A 25,394-nucleotide genomic window follows, 5' to 3' on the forward strand; every position below is an offset into this window, starting at 1 on the left:
GCGTTACTCTTTGAGGCGGAATTACTGATAATAAGGCGATTTCTCCCGATTGCCTTCTTAAGAATTCTTTGGGGGAAAAATCCTACCCCAAGAGCACATTTGAAAAGCTGGTGTTCTGCTGCATTTACTGCTATTTCGCAGCAAAATAATGCATGAGCACACGCATTTTGAGGGCATTTTTGCTCTAGGAAGAAGCGCCAAATGCAGAATTACTCTTCTTGCATAATTATGCATAATCTAGGGGAATTCTTAGATAATTCTGTGTGATTGCACTAGACTGAATTACACGAATTATGCCCACCCCTAGTGAAATTCTCCTTTATGTCACAAACTCACAATGCTAACAATTCCTCCTACATTCCAATATGTATCACCTTCTTTTACACTCATTCTTCCCATCTCTTCAACACCCTTCCATCTTTTGTTTCTTCACATAACACAGTTTCAGTTTTGCATCTACACACTATACAACCTGGGAAGATCAAAACAATCAAGACACTTTCCTCTTGATCCTCCAGGAGCTCTCTCCTTGTATTATCTTTATGTTTATTCCTTTGAACTTGTTTGCAGAAATTGCTCCAGTACTTTGATGATTGAATCCCACTTAGATCCTTTAAATTCATTTGCTTTGAAAATCCTCAAAGTCCTCTCCTCGTTTGCACTTACCTAGTATCCATTACTGTTTTACAAACCTTTTTACTTGGCCTTACAAGGACAGAGAGGTGTCCCGTGATAAATTAATTCTCTACTCTCCTCATGACCAAAATCCTTCAAAGGTGTTCCTTCAGCAGTCTTATTGAGTAAATACAGCAGATGACCACTTCATCCCACTTCAACTGGCTCACTGCTGATGCCTATTGCTTATTGTGCAAGCGTCGTCCATATTTCCATGTAGCATCTTTGTATTGAGATCATATCACATTGATATGAAATGACTTAAGTAAAATAGAATGTAACTTATCTAAAATATTAGCAGTTTATTTTATCTGTAACATCCCGCTGACAAAAAAGAAAGAATACTTAATCTGCAAATGGATAATTGACACAACTTCAGTGTGTTTCTGTCGAAGGGTCTTGCTGAATGCTATTTGTAAGGTGACCCTACCTTTTGAATTCAGAAACATCTGGATGTCACATGAGATTCTCTGTCTGCTAAAATATGCCACCAGTTTCTAAGCCTAGCTCTGTCCAGCATCTGCTAGTTTGATCTTTCCATGCTACTCACATCTTACATCTGCGTTTCCTTGTGTATCCTTGTAGGTGCAGTGGGAGTGTATGAACCCCAAGTATAAAGTGAAGAAAAGAAATTATAAGAATTCTGGCCTTGTGATCCTCACAGACCTGAAGGTGAGAGAGGCTGACATTTTGTTTCTCATTCTTGCAAATTGTGACATAAGTGCGGATCTTACCAAGTTTAGCGCGAGAAAGAAGATAGCGATTGAGAATGCACAGAATGATTGTAGGAGGCAGGACATGGACAGTCAAGGTGGACCTGACAGTCTGAAAGGTTCTCTAAATTTTCCAGAAACACTGAGGGCGGTTTTCAAAACCTCCTGGCACTAAGGATTCAGTTAATGTGCCAAGGTAAACCAGAAAACCAGTTGTACTGCAACCATTCCACAACCCGCTGAGCACTATTGGGGTGAGATGTGTGTCTGGCAATGATCAATCCCATGAGATATTATATGGATTATTAATGGAACTCCGAAACGTTCTTACAATAATGAATAACACATACAAAGGCACTAGAAAATGCCCGATAGATTTTTATATTTTAATGATTTGTTTTAAATCAAAACCCTAGTCTACTACACACAATATGAATAGTAATCACAATGAAGACAAAAGGGTAGCATAATCATTAACCAAAAGGGTAACTAGGAGGAGCCACTCCAAAATGATTGCTATTGTAAATCTATAGCAATCCTACCCTAAATCTGCTACTTCTAAGCTCTAATCTAATTCTAGCACAGCAGAAAAGTAAACTTATTTTGAGTTACAGAGTTGGTACACATCTGCATGCTTGTTTATGCAATGGAGTTCTATATTCAATGAAATAGTAAAGCCTGCTATTTTCTTTTCTGAGGTCAGCGGCAATTCCTCTGCGGTGCGGCGGTTTAGCGGAGTGGGCGGGGCCGCGTCGGCCAATGGACGTTAGCAGCACTACGGAGTTAGTGTTCGCTACGGCTGTTGGCCGACGATCGCACACAAAGTGTTAAATCAGTGACCGAAGTCTAAGTGCCTCCCGTCCTGGTAGCCTTCATTTGGGAACAGAGTTGTGCTTCTTTTTCGCGCTTCTCAGAGTAGCTGGTGTGAATATTTCCTATTACTCTTTACTCTCTGTGCTCAGCTTTTATGACATAATCTCATTGTTGTTGGAAACGCTTAGCAAAAACAAATAACATGAAGGGACCTGAGGCTCTTTCAATTATTACAAGATGATGTTCTTTTGAATAACAACAATAAATGAAACGCAGAGTTGTCAACATTTTAGAAACTCTTAGAGACCATTAGCAAGCTAATGAAATTGAAGCAGTCAGCGTTTAGCATAAATACAGCAAATATATTCATGTAAGTTTGATCATCATATTGCAGAAAAATATAAATTAAGCATATGTCATATTAATCACACGTGTTCAGCACTGAGATTAATTGAAAGGCATATGTAACTCAAGCACATAAATACCCAGCATAGAAAAGACACAATATTCATAACAAATCTCTATCTGCAGTAAACAAAGATGTAGGAAGAAATGTTCGTGACGTATATGCAGGCCAGGAGACACACACCGTCCTCCTTATCCAAGCAGGGCTGAAAAAAGGCTGGAGCAGCTGCAGCTATTTGCCCCAGGCACCACTCTTTTCAGGGTCCTAGGCGGCCACTGTTAAATCTATTTACATATCAGAAAACCAGGCTTAGCTTACTTGTGTGATATATCCTCAATATGGCAGGCAACCTCAGCTGCTGCTAGATGTCAACATAAAACTAGAGAAGGGGCCTCCCATCATGTTTGTGACTCATGCCCCACAAAACCTTCTGACAATCCTGCATTCAAGTGCTGGATGCGCCCAATATCAGTGACCAGCAGTGATAGCAATATCCATCCTACATATAACATGTCCCACACACTCAATTGTCTTTTTTATACTATAGTGATGCTACTTATTATTTCACTCTAAACTGGTACTTATTTTGTTGATGCCAGAAAGACAGAAGTCTGAATGAGTATGGCCTGTCAAGATTCATGCCTTCCTGATGCACATGCATTTTTTTTAAATTTCATGAAAATGACTTAAAATGATGCTTTATTAGTGAAATGTGAGTTGCCGGTATCTTGCATTATATTATTTTACCTGAGAGCTCACCGTGCATAAAAATGTGTAGGTAAATACAGGGAGGAGAAAGTTTTAGGAGAAAATGTAACTTGGAGAGACATTTTCTTTGCAAACCAGTCTCCTGCTAGTATCTCATATAGCGTTTTAAAGCAAGATGGGCATTTGGGTAAAAAAAAAAAAAGTAAAATGGCACACTATATCACTTTGAGAAATTTCACAAATTTCAGTGATGCTGAATATAGGAATTTAATTAATTTTGCCATTGTAAATATAATTTCAACGAGGCCTACTCTCTATTCTAAATTATTTAAAACATTGAAAGTAAGTGACATCTTCATTCTTCTCTCCTATCATGTCATGGTTATTGGTCTGGGTTAATGAAACCAACACCCCTAACAATTTGACCCCTGCCAACATCACGGTATTGACCTTTTGACCAGGTAGCTGTCAACAGCCTCCTATTTACTGCCTTAGAGACTGACAGAAAGGAGGAGAGTATAAAATACAGAGAGTGAATAGGGCTTATAGAGCCCTCCATACTTATTCTCCCTGCCACTCATTCATGACGCCTGAGACCACCGGCAGCAAGGGCTATGCTTGGGGAGCCAGAGAGTGAGCAAGGGGTGTCAGCAGCTCCTATAATTGACATTCATGAACAATATGTCTGTTGCTTTGGACTGGGAAAATTGTCAGGATTCAGGTAAGGAAAGAAGCCTTCTTTCAAGGAGGGCGACAATCGTCGAAGTTCCATGCAGAAGAAGTGGAGGGCACAAAAATTGGAAGTTATTTCCTAAATGCCTAAAATAGACAAGGGGCAGTAAGAGCAAAGGTGGAGCTGCACACTTCTAAGGGCGTACGGTGTCACATAAGGCAACTATATAGATAGATTAGATTGGCGGGAGGGGCATAATCATCCTAATTTGTACTTACTATCCTTGCGGGAAACTATTGGAAGGTCCAGGGGTTCCCAAGCCAGGCAACGAGGTGTTCTTTACCATACATTTAAATATCTCTGCTTTCTTCTCAGACATAAGAAAACTTCAATTATTCTCAAGGTTATTGTGTGGCATGCTGCACGTTCTCCCTGTCACCCCAACATCTCAAGCAACATGGAGAGGAAAAGTGCTCATATCATATTTTAATGCTGTGTTTCCTTTGGATTTAGATTCACAGAGTTTACTCCTTCCTCGATTACATCATGGGTGGATGCCAGATCAACTTCACCGTAAGTCAGTCTATATTTATAAAACTAACCCTAACTCTAACCTTAACACTAACCCTCACTCCTTGGTTTCTTCACCTGGATGGGCAGACCTTGACGACTACAGCTATTATGTGTACAAAACTAGAGAATGAATGAATGAGTGAATGTAACCTGTGCATTTGGCAGAAAATTACAGAAAAGTGCATGCAAAGGAATTTGTTTTTCTCAAATTGGAGGCAGAAGCATCTCACCAGTCCTGTTAGACAGTTATTAAAGCGCATTATAAAGTTCAGACATTGTGGCACTAATATATTTTGTCCCTCCTCATCTATGTTTACTTTATGGAAATTGGGGAGGAAATTGGGAAATAAAACTTCCATATCACAGTTTAATATTAAGAGGCAGTTTCTATTAATATTCACCTTTAGCTGCAATGTCTTTCTTTTAATCCCACCTTACTATATTATCACCCTGCCTCTCTATATACGTTTCCCCTCTATTTTCTCGTGATAGATAGATAGAGCTATAGAATAGATAGATAGCTATATAAATAGCTATATAGATAGGTAGATAGATAGATAGATAGACAGATAGACAGATAGACAGACAGACAGATAGATAGACAGACAGAAAGACAGACAGATAGACAGATAGATAGGTAGGTAGATAGATAGATAGATAGATAGATAGATAGATAGATAGATAGATAGATAGATAGATAGATAGATAGATAGATAGATAGATAGATAGATAGATAGATAGATAGATAGATAGATGGATGGATGGATGGATGGATGGATGGATGGATGGATGGATGGATAGATAGATAGTGTTTTGTGTATGGAGAGCCCAGAAGTGAAGGGTAGCCCATTGTCTCCCTCAACGTGACTGCTAGCATATTATACTTTCAACATTCACATATATATTTTTTATTTCCTGGCATTTGTATTCCTGCATATTTCTTTTATCAAAAGCGATTTAACCAAAAGTAGGATTCTAGGGGTTAAATTTGTGCAGCAAGGTAAAATTACTTTGAAGGGGAGTCCGGACTATCAGGAGACTTGCTCCCATAGGAAAAGTAATTTTAAATGCAATCTGTGAAGCAGTGAACTGTGTTTTTCTAATACTAACAAGACGGATACCGAAGTCAGTGGAGTACAAGTTGTCACAATTCTTCAAAATTGGTTGTGTGCTGTTTATTATTGTTCAAATTTTTGTTTGGAATGAACTAAAGCAATGCATGTTTCGCAACTTATTAATTACACTGTTGCTTCATCAGGGTTTGCTAAACTCAATTATAGAATTAGTATGGTTACTAGGTCTGATACTTCTGAAAATGATGCTGTGTGGTCAAGGGTGATTTCCTAAAATGAAAAAAGAATCGCTTGTATGATATATAGAATGTTGCAGGAGGCAGTATTGTTGAAGATGTATAGAGATTAAAAATGCCTCAGGGCCATTCGAGACGCTTTCAATCAGAAGATAGCATGATAACCGGAGGGGACAAGCTTTGGCATCTTTCTTGTTTGTATGCAAATTGTGTGGAGTTTGAAAGGAGTTCTACAACAACTGAGATCAAGTGACTGGTCCCATAAAGGTCACCTTCCAATCTTTTTTTTTCATTTAGTGTTTTTCTAAAATCATTGTGTCTATATTGTGAAAACAAACTGGGATGTGATCTTTGCACTGTAGTACTATATTATTAACCACATTTGGAAATCTCTTGGCTGTTAGTTAAGGTCCAGCATGCCAGCTTTCGTGCAGATCTGTGCAGGACAAAATAAGCTAAGAGGGGTGACACAATATGTATTTTACCATTTTAGCTCCCACAGGAAATTTGCTCACACATACAGTAAAAACCGCTGAATGGATTTACACCAAACGTGACATGAAAGTAGAAATATAATATTCCGTCTGATCATTACCTATTTGATAAATCTGCATAAAATGTGGCAGGCTGTTAGCAATGCGTACCTTTCGTGGTATTTCAGGCTCCGTGCAGAATAAGGGGAGGGAGTAAAAAGCAGAGGGCCAAATCATTTTTGATTTACTAGTAAATTTAGCACAGTTTGATGGATGGGCACACGAATGTAACAGAGTCCCAGCATATTTAGACTCTCTGGGCCTCATTTATGAAAAGTGACGCATCGCTGAATGAAAACAGCGATGCGTCACTTTTCACTGCACCTTCCTTGCGACACCAATGATGCGGCATATTTACTGTATGACGCATCATTTCGCGAGGAGTTACAGATACGTCAGTATTTCCGACGTATCTGTGTGGCACAAAAGTGACGCATTGCTGGAGTGTGTCACAAAAGTGACGCAACTCCAGCAATGTGTCCTTTCACATGGGGCAAGCCCCATATGAAAGGGCCTGCTGTGAGGCAGGCGTAAGAAATAGACGCATTTGTGTCCTAGAAGTGGCGCAGTGAAATCTTATAGATTTCACTGCGTCACTTGTGTCAGAACGCCCCCCCCCTGCATACATTATACCTGGGGCAGGTATAATGTAGCACAGGGGTTTACAAAGTGACGCATCTACCTAGATGCGTCACTTTGTAAATATGGTGCAACAAGGCCCATTTGTTACGCTGCTGGTGTGTCACAAAAAGTGACGCACCATCGGCGTAAAAGTGACGCACGGCCTCATAAATGAGGCCCTCTTTGTTTTCTTGATTTGATGCAGGTCCATCCGGGGAGGGGCAGAATCAAGAACTGGGGTCAAAAAAGTGTTGATGTGCTAATAATAAATGTGGCACCCTTTCATGACTCTGCACTCGATTTGGCAGACATTTAGCATGTTTAACTTTCCGTTGGTTATGTCTAGAGTTGACCAGATCTGTCAGGGCAAAGTTAATGGGGTAAATATAAGTTTCGTTTGCTAATGACTTTGGTGCTGTTTGACGAATCTGCATGACATTTAGCAGCTTTAGAATCAAGCCCATGCAAAGCCCGGCAGGCCCTAAGACCAACAACCCCTGCTGACCACGGCTGGATCAGGTTGGGCACAGGACCTGGCTGAAGACCTTATGCTGTGCAGAATGGGTATATGGAAAGTGAATGAAGTACTTCATAAAACGAATATTAAATTCACTGAAAACACAGTTAAAGGTCAGTTATGATTCAGAGCGCACAAAATCAAAAAAGTCCTGAAATTCACAAGTTTGTTTCAAAATCTGTTTTTTAAGAGTTTTTTATAAAACTGCTGCAGCATGCAAATAGACAGTAGAACATTACAGGATTGTTAACAAATGACTGTGCAACAGAAACATTTGAGTGAGCACGACATAGCTAGTCCAGGTTACCTCCTCGCAATGCAGGGTACCGTTAGCTTGTGTGTCTCGGAGTAAGAGTGAGAGATGCTTCTCAAGGTGACCAGTCGGAACACACCCATATTTTCTGCAACATTCCATGGTAATTACATCAAACACATATATGAACTGTGTAACTGGGAGCAAATATTTAGCTCAGGGGAATAGAAATAAGTAACACAAGGAAGAGGCAAAAGAAGCAGGGACGAGGGAGTAATCAATGAGGTTTGCTATCGCTCAATGAAGTGCCTGTTCGTCTGGAGTGAAGTGCCATCATTGCAAGGTAACTCTGTTTCACTTCATATACATCGCAACATGTACATCGATAAGCATTACAGACAATGGCATCATTGCCTACAGGGACATTCTTGGTTGGGTGCTAGTTCAGTCAGTCAGTCAAAAGCTTTATTATCGGCTGGAAGCCGTAAAAGCACATGTGTACAAAATTTTTGATAAAAAACATGGCAATTAAAACAATACAATATACTCTTAGTAAAAAAATCCATACTCATAAAACATTATTAAAATACAGGATTAAAACATAGGGGAATCCTAATAAAGTTTAAAAGAACCACTCCCTCCAAGTTTTGATTTTACAATTTCCTAGTGGGTTACAACAGTCACAATAGCAAAGATCTCACAGTTTTTTTTTAATATTCACGCCTCTGGAACACCACATTGAGAAAAGGTATCTAGAGGTCACAAACACAATCAAGGGGGAAGTGTCATATTTTAAAATTCTGTATACTTCCCTATATTCCCTAAAACCCATATTCTTGCATAGTTGTACAATCCATTTAGCTCTTGCCTTAGAGTAAAAGGGGCAAAAGAGCAGAATGTGCAGATCTGTCTCTTGGCTACCTTCGCGCCCTGGGCAAGAACTATCTGCAAGGGGAACATTTGACCATTTATTTGTCACTGCCCTAACTGGGAGTGTTCCATGTCTAAATTGGACGTATAATTTTTTCGCCAGTAGGGGCTGGATATCGTCCAGGAATTATTCAAAGTAGTAATTGTCCTTGACCTCCAGTAACTTATTGGTCAATTTACTAGTGCTACTTATAAATTGGTAGTATCATCTACTTCCCCTTCAGGGCACAATACAACTTAGAGGGCCGTCAATATCCTGAAATTCACAGCTATAGCGTGCAACGCACAATAAACAGCATAGCTGTTGCCCCTGTCATGCTAGGTCAAATGCTTAGCAAATTTTATTTTTTTTAAAAGGGCTGTCTACAAAGAGCAAAAATTACCCTAAATGAATGTCAAATTTGATACAGATTTGTCTATGGGGTACAAAGATAGAGGCAAATCAAGAATTTGTATTTTCAATGAAAGTATGCTGAACCATTACTGCAAAGTTGCGACTGCCGAAGCACATTAGCCAGAATAAATTAACTTAATTTAAGTGCAAAACCTCCACAGGTGCTGATGTGTGCTTTTCGGTGAAACTTTGAGGCATTTTACTTGTTCCCCTCTATATACTCTATGATATAACATGTGTCCTATAGTCCCTCACCATTCTACAATTCTCTTCCATCCTAAGCGGCTTTCGTTTATGTCTCCATGCGTCTTTATACTTGCCTTTTATAACTTTTTCGCCCTGCTCCTCCTCCTGCTTGTATACTGCTATCGTTCTGTATTGTTCTGCTCCTCCACTCCCATGAGCCCTTATTTATCCCACTGTCTGTATTTATTCTCTTGCCTATTTGGAGGTGTATGATTTGATGTATTGTGATATATGTCTTCTGTTTGCTGTGGATATGATCCCTTTGGAGGAAAGGGAGCAGAAAATATGGACAGAACAAAATAAGAAAGGAAAAAATAAGGAAAGTAGAGAGTGAGAAATAAGTAAAGGAAGGAGAAAGAGAAGAAGGGAAATTACTTTCAGTGGCTCCCCAGACTGAGCCACAGGTCAGATGAATTCACAGGTCAGAAGGCGCGACAATACAGTCCGATGCAAGAAGATGCAAGAATAGAAAGATGTAGAGTTGGTATATGAACTCAGCTTCTGAATTTCCTACCTGAGGAAAGGACCCTTCTAGCTTGCCCACAAATCATGTTCACTTCAGATGTGGAGCATGCTCTCGAGGTTTCCTCTTTGTGTTTCAAAAATCCATTACCATTGCAAAGTGGGATAGCAGTCAATGCAAGAAACTAAATTATAAAGGCAAACTTCTGCATAGGAGCAAAGAAGAAAAGAAGACTATGTTAGCTAAATGTACCTATTTTCTGAGGAGTGCAAGGAGTAAGATATCTTACAATGTTTCATTGGAATACTTTGGTTTGTAGCCATTTTGAGTACTGTATTGATTTTCAACTAACTCCAATTCCAGTGCAGTTTGCTCATTGATTCAAGAGTATTGAAAGAACTATAACAAACTATTTTCCAAAACTAGTGTGGAGGGAGAAGATTTCTGATGGTTGGGTGACGAGATCATGTTAAGATTTGAAGATCTGACACAGGAATTTCAAGAATATTTGTAGAATACTTCACTGGCTAGTCTAAAGACTGCATGTTCAATGACCCACACAGTTTATTTGACACGTGAAGCCTTAGATGGAGCCTTCAATTTGTTTATGGTTTGAAAATAGAAGTTTAATCATAGACCAGAGGTGGAAACATTGGCAAAGGCTTTTTTAACTAATTAGGTAAAGTCAGCATGAGGCAGACCGCAAGCTTTGGGTGAGAAGATACTATAGCTTGAACAGATTACAGTGTGCATTTCCCCACCATGCAAGTTTTGATTCCACAGGGCAGTGCCTCCACAACTGGAGACATTTTGTCAGAAAGAGAGTTCTCCCACAAACTATCATCCTTAATGATGTCCTAAAGATGAACTCTATGGCTGACACATGCTGTTGTGGAACAAAATCATAGTTTCTGGCTGAAGTGAGGACCTTTCTCTTGCAATTATGAGAGGAGACAACCATAACATTAGAACACCCATCCCTTCCTAGGGCTTGCAGGATGTTGATGTCAAATTCCTCCCATCGCCCCACCTGTACATTTGCACTTATATGTGATTGCTTGATTAATGGTGGTTCTCTCTTCACCAGGTTGCCATTGACTTCACCGCCTCAAATGGAGATCCTCGAAACAGCTGCTCTTTGCATTACATCAACCCCTACCAGCCCAATGAGTATCTGAAGGCACTGATTGCGGTAGGAGAGATCTGCCAGGACTACGATAGGTATTGTAAACCTCAAAATCATTTCTGTGTTGCTTCCTTCTCCCTCTTTTAGTCGCTTCTGTTTTCTCTCACTTTCTCCTCCTCATTCCTAGACATGTTGTTTCTACAGTTCTATGTACCTTAGTATTTCAGTAATGGTCCCATTTATCCGCACATAGTCTGTGAGCTCAAGGCACCAAGTCCACCTTAGAGCAGGATTCTTATCACAAGAGTGATCACCGGATGCTAACTATACATGCACCACACAGACACCGAAACACACATACACGCAAGCGCATGCATGCGTGCACAGACACACACCATAGAGATTAATCTTTTTTAAGTATTTACTTTTTTGCAAAATTATACACACCTATGTTAGATAACACCATTTTTGCCTTTTTGAACTTTTATGCTTCTATGCATTTTGTATATGTGTGGAAAAAATTGCAGAATGGATGGCTTTACAATGTTTTTTTGGTCTTATTTGCACAATCCTATTGCTAATAGCCTGCGGTGTGTAGCTGAAATGTGTGTCAGTAAATTCCAACCCATAAAATGTTAGTACTAATGCATTATTCAATCATGATTCCATGAAGCCAAAACAAGTTGCTACTGGCAGTCAAAACAATCCTCATTATTTTTCATTGTCTGATGTCAATAGAGTTAGACCAAACATGTTGAAAGTCCTAAATGTACCATTTCTGTGTAGTGTAAATGTGACAAACCAATATAATTATTACTTGGCTAAATATTCGCTTGACGGGAACCCTAGATTTTAAATTATCGAGAACCCTAGATTTTAAACCATCGGAAACAACTTGGACAGACATGAAAGTCACTGTTCGTGGGGCCATTTTCTTAGTTGCAGCAGAACATGATTGTCACTGTCAGTAGGTTAATCTTTAGGCTGTTTAGCAAACGTCAGCCAGGGTAACTTTCTTGATAATAGTAGCTAGAACAACATTTGGGTATCTTCTGGGGATTTTGAAAATTTACACTGAAAGTAAGGATAAGATCAATTAGACACAGTGTTTTTTGAAAAGTCTGATTGGATCAGTGGAGAGACCTGAAGAATTACCGAGCTCAAATGATGGGTCCCAGAGCTGAATGATATCATAGACGTACCAGGTGCCACTGAGGTCTAGGGTGATGCAAACTACTCATGACAAGATCTTTGAATGCTGTGGTTGATGTGAATAAGATGCCTGACAGATTTAAGGGAATAAGTGCCACAACATTTCCGTCATCCACCTTCCCTCTCAAATGGTACAAAATCGCAGTTACCACATTGTCATACTTGAGGGACAAATATTTCCTTGCCATGGTCCAGGATGTTATTATTTTTCACAAATGTTTACATTTGGGCAATCTTAGCTAGTGCCATCAATGTCGCTGGTTAGAGTAGGTTTCGAAATTTGACATAAGTTAGCAATTTAAAGGACCTACTTTTCTTTATTTTTTTAAAGCGGAATAACACGAGGCAGCTTAAAAGGTGTAAATAGGTGATCACGGGTTCAATAACTGTTAATAAGATGCCAGAATGGTTCCGAAATTATTGGCAGTGTTGCCAGAAATGTATCTATGGTCCCCAGGAACAGATGGTCTTTGGAGCCAGAGCAGCTGTCGGCAGGGACTAGCTTTTATTATATATTATTTTGGCATCCGCTGCCAGGCTTCCCTTATAGGATTGTTTCCAATGGTGCTGGTCACTGGGTTACTCTATGATGTCTTTACCACTGCTTTGTTTGATGGGAGCTTGCTTTTCCTTATATCATTTGCTGGATTTTAAGATTTTAAAGTCTTTTACGCTAGAACATATGAATGACCTGAACAATAAAGACATTTAGTTTCGAAAATGATTTAATAATTCAGCAGCCATCTTTCTGTGTCACAAAGATGTGCCTTGTTAGGGCTTGAGTCATAAAGATATGCATGCAAGTAAATTAAAATTAGGTGGGCAGATACCTTAATTTACTAATGTGTTTGCTACTTATGAAGTTTCCATTTGTAAACGGATTTACTTACACTTTGAGTAACTCTGGTTGAGGGTGGTGGGGTGTGCAGATTACAGGGTTGGGCGCCTACATAAATCGGCGGACGACCTCAGACCTACACGTTTGTGGGTATTTACAAATATTTGGGCCAACCTCTGTCTGGATATTGTTTAAGATTTACTCTTTTCAACGATAATGGGGTTACATGAAGACCTATCATAGGCTGAAATTGGCACTTAGTAGGACTCTAAGTGAAGTTTTATGGGCTTCCATAACTGAGAACCCTTTAAACCCAGCAAAGATATAACTGAAGGAAGGTATAAATAGACTCCATCTACGGGAGATCTACGGGAGCTCTGGGAAGATCTATGTCCTTGAAGGCAAAGCCAATTTAACCAAGAGGCTGCATGCTTTGATGATCATTCTTAACTATACAATGATGAAACTGCAAAGTTATTTTTGGTGAATCGTATGCTCTTTATATAAAATTAAGATACATGAGACACAGATTTGGTGTCTCATTATTAACTCCACCACCATGGGAGAGGGCAAAGTGTCCGGCTGAGGGCCGTTTATTTGGGGCAGCGAAAGAAGACATAATGCACTTTATTTGTATCTGCCCCGCAATGATGGAGGAGAGGAGGACATTTTTTAGACTTCCCTTCCTGGAGCGTGGTGTACCCTCCAGCAGGCAAGTCATGATTGCATGCTTCAATCCAGAAGAAACCGTGCGCACGGTAGACTTGTTAACCTCTTCACTGCGGCGCAAATTCCACCGCAGTGCTGGACATTCCAATCGCGGGCGTGGTTGTGACGGCCCCCACATGCCCACCGTGACTCATGACAGCCGGGAGCCATCATGAGCACGGAAGAGGTTAAGTTTCTAGCATCTGTTGAGTTCAAAATAAGAACAAGGGTCCTTCAGTTCAAAGCTGATTGCTGCCAATAATGCTTCTGCCCTCGCTTAAATGTACATCACGGTCTAATACGTTGGTGGATAAGTTTTAGGTTAATGAGAACAATACATAAGGTAATTTTAGATGTTACCTGTAATAAGTATTTTTAGTGTAACCTTCAGCAACTATCCGATTTTCTATGACCTTACAAAAATATAGACCGGAAGGTATGTTGATTTTAGAATTTTGGTTTTAGCATGAATTGTGAAGTTGTTTGTTATGATTTTAACTACCTAAACAATACATTCAATCAATCAATCAGTAATCTTTTCAACTGCAAAAGTAAATACCTCCTTATCTACCGAGGGTATGGCCAAGGAATCTACCCAAAGGTGATGGTGTTGTAAGGGAAAAAGAAAAGGAGTGTCTCTACTCAGACAAATCTCTTTCCACAGGTGGGGTCTCTTATGGTATGCATTGCGGTAAACGTTCCACTTTTGCAAATGAATTAACATAGAGTTCACAAAGACTTCTAGAACTGCTCCGTAAAACTGTGACCATCAAAGGATTTTGGAAGGAGACCTGGAACAATTTAAGAATTTCTTGATAGGTGGAAATGTACTCCAAATATTTGCATAAGCCCAAGGAAGAATTTTTTTTAAATAAAACTTGTTATACCTGAGGTAAACTATTTTTTCGGTTTTACCTTTTTATTCTCTTCACTTACGTTCCTATTTCATTTTATATGGGTAAGCACCCTTGTTTTCAGAAGTAAACCATTTTGTATATCGTTCTAAGAAACAAGATATTCTTTCAGCGAGACATCTTGCCCAAAGCATTGTTCATAAAGGTCAGAATTTTCACTAATGTTTGCAGCTGACTTAATTTAGGCACAAGTAGGGTCTTGGTTTCCAATACCTTTCAATGGTTGCCTATTAGGAGATCCATAGAAATTGATTGTCTACAATGCAAAGATGGTACAGTTAATAGATTAGTCGAGTGATCAGAACAGAGTAATATGAGGGGATCATGGACAATCAGGAACTCAAAAATGGTAAATATATGATCTAATTTATATACAGCATCAACGATTAGTCTTCTGAGATTCTGAAATATGTTTAGGCCTTCAAAGATAAGTTGGAGCTGTTTGATTGATGGCTGCTTTCTATCTGCTCCCCTGATATAAGGATCACCGAGACTGTATTATTATTGTACGATAACATGACTCCAGCAAGTGTGTCTTCTAAAGCTGTAGCGGATTGTTAACAGGACAAAGGCAACACAATGTTCAGTGTGTGTGAGGCCAAAATTGAATTGAAGTGTATGGGTTCACATTTTAACATAGGCTTGCAATGGAATTGCTTCAGTCGAATGAAGGGCTTATCGATCATTGTTGAGACCCCTCCTTGAACTTTAGATTGATTCTCTTCAGCAACCATGAAAATTGATGGCAGCCAGGAGTAGATATGCAGTATCTACCTCAAGTCAAGATTTACTCACAAAATTAAATTTAAGTTCCTGCTAAAAAAACAAAGTCATAGACTTCATGTTGAGGTTTAATTGATGAGTCGTCTCAGACAGAGATAGTTTGACCCCATTCTGTGGCAGGTCTTGGTGATAGACCACGAGCAGAAAACAAGCAGACCTTGTCATCAGGAGCTATGCCAATAGATAGGTGCAAAAATACATCACTGAATCATTTTCATTCTATTACAAGGTTACGTTTTTCCTCCTTCACATGGGATGTTTCTCTTCATTCGATTTTCTGCCCTCATGGGCCTGCCACCCTATCAGCAACACATGCCATCTCTGTGGCTTATCTCTGGAGTCACTACCACACCTCCTCTGTATATGTCTTGTGTTAACTCATGAACGCAGAAGGTTCCTCCATCACTGCTTTATCAAACAAGGCAAAACAGGTTGCTGTCAATTTCCTGCTGAATGATGGCCACCATAAGTAATAGCCAACTTGATAACATTTTTGGACAGAGTGGATAAAACACTAACAGGCACATGCATCAAGGTATTCTTTTGCGATTCCTTAATTGCGATTATTAAGGAATCGCAATTAAGGAATTGCAGAAGCCTATGCATGTAGGAATCTCTATAAAACTAGCCATTCCCAAACATTCCTTAATTAAGGAATGCCTTCCAATTCCTTCCTATGGGCCTATAGGCCCATAGGAATGATTGGGAGATTGCATGCGCAATTAGCGAGTACCAATAGGTACTCACAAATTGCGCATGTAATTTCAAAGGTTCAAGAGTGTCAAAAGGACACCCTGTTGCACGCCTGAAATTGACCTGTGCACGCATGTTGCGTGCACACATGCCCCATGTCCATCACCACCCCCTTTTCGAAATTATTTTGGCCACCATAAGTGTGGAAGGGTATGCTCAGATGTGAGTCCCTTGCTCACTGCCCCATCAGGATTCAAGCAAGCCGGGCCGAAGACGGCTGTAATGCCAGAAACCGGTCCCCGGAAGCTTGTTTCCTTTCCAGTAAAGAATTGGCTTGGTAGTTTGGTCTGTCCTGTTCCCATGATGCACTGGGCCAGGGACAGACTAATTTGCATGTAGCCAGGTTCTGAACTGGGATGGTGCAGTGAGCTAAAAAATGGTGATGGATCAAGCCCTGATCTGTTGACTGGGTAGGAGTGTTCTGATTAACTCAGATACTCTGTCCATCACCACCCCCTTTTTGAAATTATTTTGGCCACCATAAGTGTGGAAGGGTATGCTCAGATGTGAGTCCCTTGCTCACTGCCCCATCAGGATTCAAGCAAGCCGGGCCGAAGACGGCTGTAATGCCAGAAACCGGTCCCCGGAAGCTTGTTTCCTTTCCAGTAAAGAATTGGCTTGGTAGTTTGGTCTGCCCTGTTCCCATGATGCACTGGGCCAGGGACAGACTAATTTGCATGTAGCCAGGTTCTGAACTGGGATGGTGCAGTGAGCTAAAAAACGGTGATGGATCAAGCCCTGATCTGTTGACTGGGTAGGAGTGTTCTGATTAACTCAGATACTCTGTCCATCACCACCCCCTTTTTGAAATTATTTTGGCCACCATAAGTGTGGAAGGGTATGCTCAGATGTGAGTCCCTTGCTCACTGCCCCATCAGGATTCAAGCAAGCCGGGCCGAAGACGGCTGTAATGCCAGAAACCGGTCCCCGGAAGCTTGTTTCCTTTCCAGTAAAGAATTGGCTTGGTAGTTTGGTCTGCCCTGTTCCCATGATGCACTGGGCCAGGGACAGACTAATTTGCATGTAGCCAGGTTCGGAACTGGGATGGTGCAGTGAGCTAAAAAACGGTGATGGATCAAGCCCTGATCTGTTGACTGGGTAGGAGTGTTCTGATTAACTCAGATACTCTGTCCATCACCACCCCCTTTTTGAAATTATTTTGGCCACCATAAGTGTGGAAGGGTATGCTCAGATGTGAGTCCCTTGCTCACTGCCCCATCAGGATTCAAGCAAGCCGGGCCGAAGATGGCTGTAATGCCAGAAACCGGTCCCCGGAAGCTTATTTCCTTTCCAGTAAAGAATTGGCTTGGTAGTTTGGTCTGCCCTGTTCCCATGATGCACTGGGCCAGGGACAGACTAATTTGCATGTAGCCAGGTTCTGAACTGGGATGGTGCAGTGAGCTAAAAAACGGTGATGGATCAAGCCCTGATCTGTTGACTGGGTAGGAGTGTTCTGATTAACTCAGATACTCTGTCCATCACCACCCCCTTTTTGAAATTATTTTGGCCACCATAAGTGTGGAAGGGTATGCTCAGATGTGAGTCCCTTGCTCACTGCCCCATCAGGATTCAAGCAAGCCGGGCCGAAGACGGCTGTAATGCCAGAAACCGGTCCCCGGAAGCTTGTTTCCTTTCCAGTAAAGAATTGGCTTGGTACTTTGTTCTGCCCTGTTCCCATGATGCACTGGGCCAGGGACAGACTAATTTGCATGTAGCCAGGTTCTGAACTGGGATGGTGCAGTCAGCTAAAAAACGGTGATGGATCAAGCCCTGATCTGTTGACTGGGTAGGAATGTTCTGATTAACTCAGATACTCTGTCCATCACCACCCCCTTTTTGAAATTATTTTGGCCACCATAAGTGTGGAAGGGTATGCTCAGATGTGAGTCCCTTGCTCACTGCCCCATCAGGATTCAAGCAAGCCGGGCCGAAGACGGCTGTAATGCCAGAAACCGGTCCCCGGAAACTTGTTTACCTTTCCAGTAAAGAATTGGCTTGGTAGTTTGGTCTGCCCTGTTCCCATGATGCACTGGGCCAGGGACAGACTAATTTGCATGTAGCCAGGTTCGGAACTGGGATGGTGCAGTGAGCTAAAAAACGGTGATGGAACAAGCCCTGATCTGTTGACTGGGTAGGAGTGTTCTGATTAACTCAGATACTCTGTCCATCACCACCCCCTTTTTGAAATTATTTTGGCCACCATAAGTGTGGAAGGGTATGCTCAGATGTGAGTCCCTTGCTCACTGCCCCATCAGGATTCAAGCAAGCCGGGCCGAAGACGGCTGTAATGCCAGAAACCGGTCCCCGGAAGCTTGTTTCCTTTCCAGTAAAGAATTGGCTTGGTACTTTGTTCTGCCCTGTTCCCATGATGCACTGGGCCAGGGACAGACTAATTTGCATGTAGCCAGGTTCTGAACTGGGATGGTGCAGTGAGCTAAAAAACGGTGATGGATCAAGCCCTGATCTGTTGACTGGGTAGGAGTGTTCTGATTAACTCAGATACTCTGTCCATCACCACCCCCTTTTTGAAATCACATGCCCCAAGGGCATGTGTGTGTGTAACCTAAAACTTTGAAAAATGCACTTTAGTGCATTTTTCAAAGTTTTTGCAAATTACCATCAAGAACATATTGATAGTAATTTGTGCCCCCTATTATTAAAATCGCAATTTGCGTTTCCATCATGCATTGCATTTAAGGAATCACAATTTGCAATTCCTTAAATGCAATCGCAATTTAAGAAATCTCAATAATTTGCTATTTCTTTTTTTTTTTTCTTTTTGAAAAACCTTTATTTACGTAAAAGTGTACACCGCTATTCAGCCGAACATCCCGGGGGCACGGCAGCTCGTTAAAGACACAATATCAAGGCACACATCGATCAAAATTCCGGATATGCGATGTTTAATTTTACTGTTTCGAGCAGGATGACAACAAAAACGTAAAAAGTTACAATATAGCATAAAGAAAAATAGGGATCAGGTGTCAAACCACAGGTCACATCTATGGGACAGGCGGGCAAAACAAAAAGTCCAGTAGAGAAGACATGGGCACTGCATCAAGGAATCAGGATACAGCAGCATACAATTGCGATGAGTGCGATCATACGTCCGCCCAGTTCCACCCACAATATAACAACAACGGAGACACAGATCACGACAATACAATGGGGACTCAGCAATCATCACAATAAACTGATCCCAAACCCAAAAAAAGAGAAAAAGTGAAAGGAAAACCGAAAGAGCAAGGAAAAAGGCCATAGGAACAAAAAGGGAAAAACAATAAACCCCTCCCCCAACCCTCCACCCCGCACCTCTGCAGATGGCTACGGCCTACCCCCCCTTGCAGTGTGCCTGTCGCCCAGCACCTAAACCCGAAATATAGCAGAGAGAGGAAATATAGAAAGAAGGAGAAATATAAGAGAAGAAAAACATTGAGGGGTCCCCAGCTCGGGCCCACGCCCCCCCCCCCCCCCACACACTGCCGCACAACAATTCAATTACCCCAGCGCCGCTGCCAAGATGCCGAAGGCTACAAACTAAAGCAGGATAGCGGGTACTCCTTCAGTTCCACAAGTAACATAGTTAAGTCGAGAGCCCCCGGTGCAGCAATCAAAGGAAGCAGATAGCCATCACATAGCCCAGAACCACCCAATCGTAATATAGCCATATCACAGTACATTTGATGTAGGATCAGTCAAGCAGGATATCGAAAATAATGCAAACAATTAAGCTCGAAGAAAGCCAGGGAAGCTTGCAATACACCAGGATACAACACATTCGAAAGTCATCACAACCCATCTGGCAGCCTCAGATCAAATAAACAAAGTACCGTCCCAAAAAAGGGGTTAGTCATGGCGTTGCGTAAGGAGTGGATGACGATAACAGCCACCGATGAAAGGACATGGTACGAGACTCCAAGACATGCACATTCCATGGATTTTCCGACAGTCCATGCACCCAAGGAAGCCAATGCCAATGGGGCGATTCGTAGTGGAACAAAAAGGGAAACTCCCAACAAACGGATTCTCACATCTCAGCCACAGTTAAAATCACGGCAACACTCCACAGCAATGTCTCCACCAATACCTTCAGAGGGGACAACAGAAGCGAAGTCTCCAAAGACAATACCGAGATCAGGCTTTCCCTCAGTACAGACGTGTCGAGGTTAGAGCACGATGGCCATCCAGTCCGAATTGTAAACCACCAGCACACAAGGGGGGGGGGCGTCCGATCCCCGCTCCCCAGTCTTCAGCTTGCGCCACCATCACCCCGGGCAGGCACGGCTCAATGAAGGCAACCGCACAGGCTGGGACCCCCAGCATAAATGCCGCACGGGTGTACACCAGAGCAGCCAACCCAAGATGCAAGAAAAGGGGGGCCCAACACCAGTTTCTCCACGCTGCACACAGTGTGGGAGCCATCTCCAGTCCCCCGCAAAAGGTCATATAGGCGCCCCCTGGGTCTCAAGGCGCCATCAGGCTGCTGCGAATCAGTCGGCTCCTGTCCCCTAGAGCGCGAAATATAGTTAGCTGTACGCGGGTTGCACACAGCCATGGCAGGGAGACAAAGAGCGATGGCGTAGTTTCCTGGTCGACAAAGCAGCAAGCGAGAGGGGGGGGCATGACAGGCATGGAGCCGCGGAGGAACACGGGGAGACACCAGGCACAATAGAGCGGGTATCGAGTGCTCATTTCAGTGGTGGGTGGACATCCGTAACAGTCGACCGGCACCTTCCGGGTCTGTGTGGCCGCTGTTGTTCGATTCACAGCCGGCAGCCGCATTACGCGGGGTCGCGGTTCCGGGGCTCTCGCAGGCCACCGTACTCAGGAGGGCATATCTTCGTCCTCAGGGCTTGGAGATCCGCCGGAGTCGCACACGGAGAGGCAGCACCCTTTCCGACATTCGGGATCCCGGCAGCAGCGCAGAATGGACGGCAGAATCCGGCGGTAGAGGAAGAAGGTCGATGGAGCCGGGAGCCCGGGCGACCATCTTGGTCGCCGGCCTGGCTCCGCCCCCGCTATTTCTTAAATTGCGAGAGGTTGACAGGTTGATGCATCGCAGAATCCCTTTTTGCGGGCGCAAATGTCAGATTTTTGCGAATCGCATGGTTTTCACTCGCAAAAATGGTTGATTGCATGTGCCTGTAAGGAAGTTAGCCAAACGCCAACGCCTTTAGGATCTTAGAGTTACAACTCTGACATATGTCCAAAGTCAGGACAATAGTTAGCACATAGCGTTTTATGATTTAGCACTTTAGAATAATTCTTGAGGTCACAACTAGATTCTTCCTTTTAGAATGTATTTACAATGAAAAAGTTATTATGTTTAGCTCAAGAACCCTTACATTAATCACTGCACTTCAACCACTGCTTGCGAACTGCTTGTCTCATTATCTTTTATTAACTCTTTTTTCAAATTTGGACTATCTCACTTTTATAGAAATTTACTGTTTAGATTCTAATGCCAAAAAACCTTTTTAGTACAGTTGTTTGTGATCTCTGTATTTTTTACCAATTGGGCATGGCACTTCATGACTCTTCATTTTAGTATAACTTTTGGTCATTGATCACATCTTTGTTTTTGGATTGAATTAACCTGTAATGAAACATCACTACGCTCAGCTCCAGTCGCTTTAAACTAATAAGAATTGTCCCATAACCACTGTTAGTAGACCAATCCTTACAGCGATCGGAATCTGTTATGTGCTTATTCAATGGGGTTTGGTTTGATTTTAACATCTCATACAAACACATCATAAAACGCCTTGACATCTTATTGGTGTTTTCTTATAATGGTCCGCTATGTATCACAGAGGCTCTCACCTTCAAATAATTGACTGTGATGTACAAAGCACTACTGCTTTTTATGCATTTAATCTGATTTTCTTTTGATGTTGTTGTCACTTTAATGGACTTGATTGTCTAAATAGAGTAGTTTAAAGTCTTGCTATTCGACCAACAATGCACAGTAAGGCTAAAGGTTCAAAGTATTCATAGTGAGGCAGCATTTTGCTACGTGGTTTGTTTAATTAAAGGGACCAGAGGTAACAACTGGGCTTCAAGGGGTGTTCCTTCTCCACTCTGCACCAGGCAGAGGATTCATGCGGATGGGCCTAATGTAAATGTGCCTTTGAAGTGTCTTTTGGCGGGCCCACTGTCTACCTTCCTGTAGGATGCACTGGTAGATCTTTGATCAATATTTCTGACCATGCCACTCCACATGAGAATGACAGCAGGCAGTATTGGCCAACTAATACTTGCCTCTATTAGATGATGACCATTATTGGGCAGAAGTGAGTTTCCGCTCCAGATATGCATACTACTTTTACTGATGAGGTAATATGACTTGTCAACTAACGGTACCCTGCTACTGAGAAAACCTATAGTTTTACTGCACTGCTAAGGTTGTGGGGTGCAGCCGAGGCACGGGCATACTTATTTTTGTGAATCTAACTGGTTTAACTTTTGAAATGCACACATTGATTGATTGGTGAGGGGTCAGATTCACTATGGAATGCCGTGTATCTTATGTTTGTTCTGTGTATCAACAGAAAAAGAGATTGGTAACTTACTTGAGTAAAATATTTAAAAGTATGTTGGTACTGATTGACCAATTACATTTTCTTTTGATAAGTAATCCGAAAAAGTCAAAGTGTTTTCTACACAAGGTTTTATACTTATGATGGGATTGTAAGTGTGGCCCGGCCTCCCTTAAGTAAAGGGCCCAAACACTACCATTTGCCAGGGAGTTGTTTGTGATTGTGGCCCTTATGGCATGGATGCCAATTTACTAGGAATGTACAACTATGCATAGTTGGAGAAAATGTGATACATTTCGGCTACGACTAGTACTTGAAAGTTGTCCTACATCTTTCAAATGGGTATTTTGTTGAACAAAATCCTTTCCATTTCCTACTCTGAACCTTGGCAGGAGCATCCTGAAGCAGAATATGAAAAGATGAAGGCTGAAGTACTACACCCTACTGCAATCACCAATAGATGACGAAGATGGAAGTCATAATTTTGGAAATGTTCTTGAGCATGAAATTTTACATGTGGATTTGCAGGCATGCAGATATTAATTTAACATCCAAAGATTTAATGGACATGAATTGCGATCAAAAATAAACAATAAGCCAAATATTTTCTATTCAAAGTAACAAAAGATGTTTTATATCTTATACAATATTGAAAAAATATTAGATATAAAAAAATGCACCTGATAAAGCGTTTTAGTACACATACAGACGAGAAAGCATAATTTCTAGTGAACATCAACTGTTGTGCTATATGATCTGAAGACAGAAAATCATTGATGACCATTCAGTGTCAAGCACAATATCGAATCACATTGTGGAAGGCTTGAAGGTGTTGTTATTGCGTGTGTTTCGGCAAAAATGCCTTCATCAGGAAGCTGATTAATTGGGCCCGATATTTCTTCGGCACAAACTTGAGTTGAAATAATGGACAATGAAGATAATCCAACGTTACGGGAATGGCGCAGGTTTGAGGGATACTCCAATAATGTGTATTTTCGTCACTGACTATGACAGCAATGTTGATGAAAATAGGTGCCTGTGCTGGAAAACTGTTCATTACAGCAGTGCCGAAAAAAGGGGAGAGCTCATGCGCAAGGAGGCAAGTACTTATACACTCTTGTGTACAGCACACAGATCCGGTATAGGTTGAGTCCCTCCCAATGATGTAGACGCACTTTAATTGGACATACGAAGGCTGATGCTCCCAAATCGTTATAGCCGCTGGCCACGATGTGGCCACTTCACCGAGCTTTGAGGATGGAAGCCATAGCATTGCTTGGTGGTAAGTGCGCAGGTGGAAGATTTGGGTGTCGTGGGGGGGGGGAGGGGTGCAGGTACTAAATTAGTGTTGGGGAGGGCGGGTATGGTGCAGCAGTCCCCCAGTCAAGATTATGGCGATTTCGGGTGGGCCGGGCAGTGGATGCGCAGGCCTGGCGATTTTGTTTGAACAAGAGGGCAGGGTGTGGACGGATACAGAGTGGCTCGAGTCCCTACTCCCCATTGCCCTGCATGTCTCTCAAATATTTTTTTGAACTATGAATAGCTAAACATTAAGCTTAGATATCTGTTTTTTAAAAAAAAAAATAGATTATGTCTTGAGGCTATGCAACTTCACACACCCATACATTTTATTTCTTACAGTTTTCCCAACTTTCAATAATATTTTGAGTTAGAAATTACGTATATAAGTGCCTTCTCTGGCTCAGTTTTCTCATCTCAGCTGATTTTCTTCCCCCCTACTCTCAGTCTACTGTACTCTTGCCAGTCTTTCCTATCTATTTTTCACTCCTCCATTATATTAAATGTTTTATGCCCCTCTACCTTCCCTATTATCTTCCCCTCTAGCTCAGTGTGTAACTGTAAAATTATGTCCTTGCCTTTTCACTCTCCTGCTCTGTAGTAAACCGTAATCAATTCCTATGATTTGCTCCCTCCCCCAAGTAGCCCTTAATCAAGGGTTTTCCGCGTGATTCAAAGTAAAAGCAGCAGGTGCGTGGATGCAATATGTCAATGAGGATAATCCCCCTTATCGCTTCAATAATTCCAAGAAACCGACGCGTTCCTCCCTCCTTCTCTGTAATTTCAGCCTCATTGCATCCCTCTTTCTCCTTCATGTTCTTTTTTTGTGTATTTATTTTATTTATTAGTTCCTTATCTATTTTTTGATTCTATCTATCTATCTATCTATCTATCTATCTATCTATCTATCTATCTATCTATCTATCTATCTATCTATCTATCTATCTATCTATCTATCTATCTATCTGTCTGTCTGTCTTTCTCTCTCTCTCTCTGTCTGTCTGTCTGTCTGTCTGTCTGTCTATCGCTTACTCTATGGTTAAGGTTGACATCACACTTCATACGAACTCCCTTTTTTTGCACCCTTATATCTTTGGTCTCCTTATACAAATTTGCACCAGTGTTAAGAAGGAATGTAATTCCAAAGGCAAGTCATTAATGTACCTAATGTGCTGCTGATTAGTCAAATTGGTCAACAGTTATTGGAGGAGGTTTCAAAATGTGTCACTTTTGCGAATAATGTCTTGTTTCCCATAGAGTAGCTTCCTGTACATTTCTACTCCATTACAGGAAAAACAGTTCCATGCCGTGTCGTTCAGTGTTGTTCGAGATGTAAGCAAAAATGTGACGTGACTATTAAGTGCCCAAGCTCCAACTATGTATATATATGTAACC

General features: G+C 41.6%; 1 protein-coding gene across 1 annotated transcript in view; it reads left to right on the top strand.

The window, feature by feature from the left end:
- CPNE7 (copine 7) overlaps positions 1-25,394 on the top strand; it is a 640,312-nt gene that overhangs the window by 530,311 nt on the left and 84,607 nt on the right. Inside the window, exons 8-10 of the mRNA XM_078669226.1 lie at positions 1,261-1,347; positions 4,502-4,561; positions 10,915-11,048. Coding sequence (XP_078525352.1) covers positions 1,261-1,347; positions 4,502-4,561; positions 10,915-11,048 — 281 coding nt within the window. The remainder of the gene's footprint in view (positions 1-1,260; positions 1,348-4,501; positions 4,562-10,914; positions 11,049-25,394) is intronic.

This window comes from Lissotriton helveticus, chromosome 12 (assembly GCF_964261635.1).
Source record: "Lissotriton helveticus chromosome 12, aLisHel1.1, whole genome shotgun sequence".
NCBI lineage: Eukaryota > Metazoa > Chordata > Amphibia > Caudata > Salamandridae > Lissotriton > Lissotriton helveticus.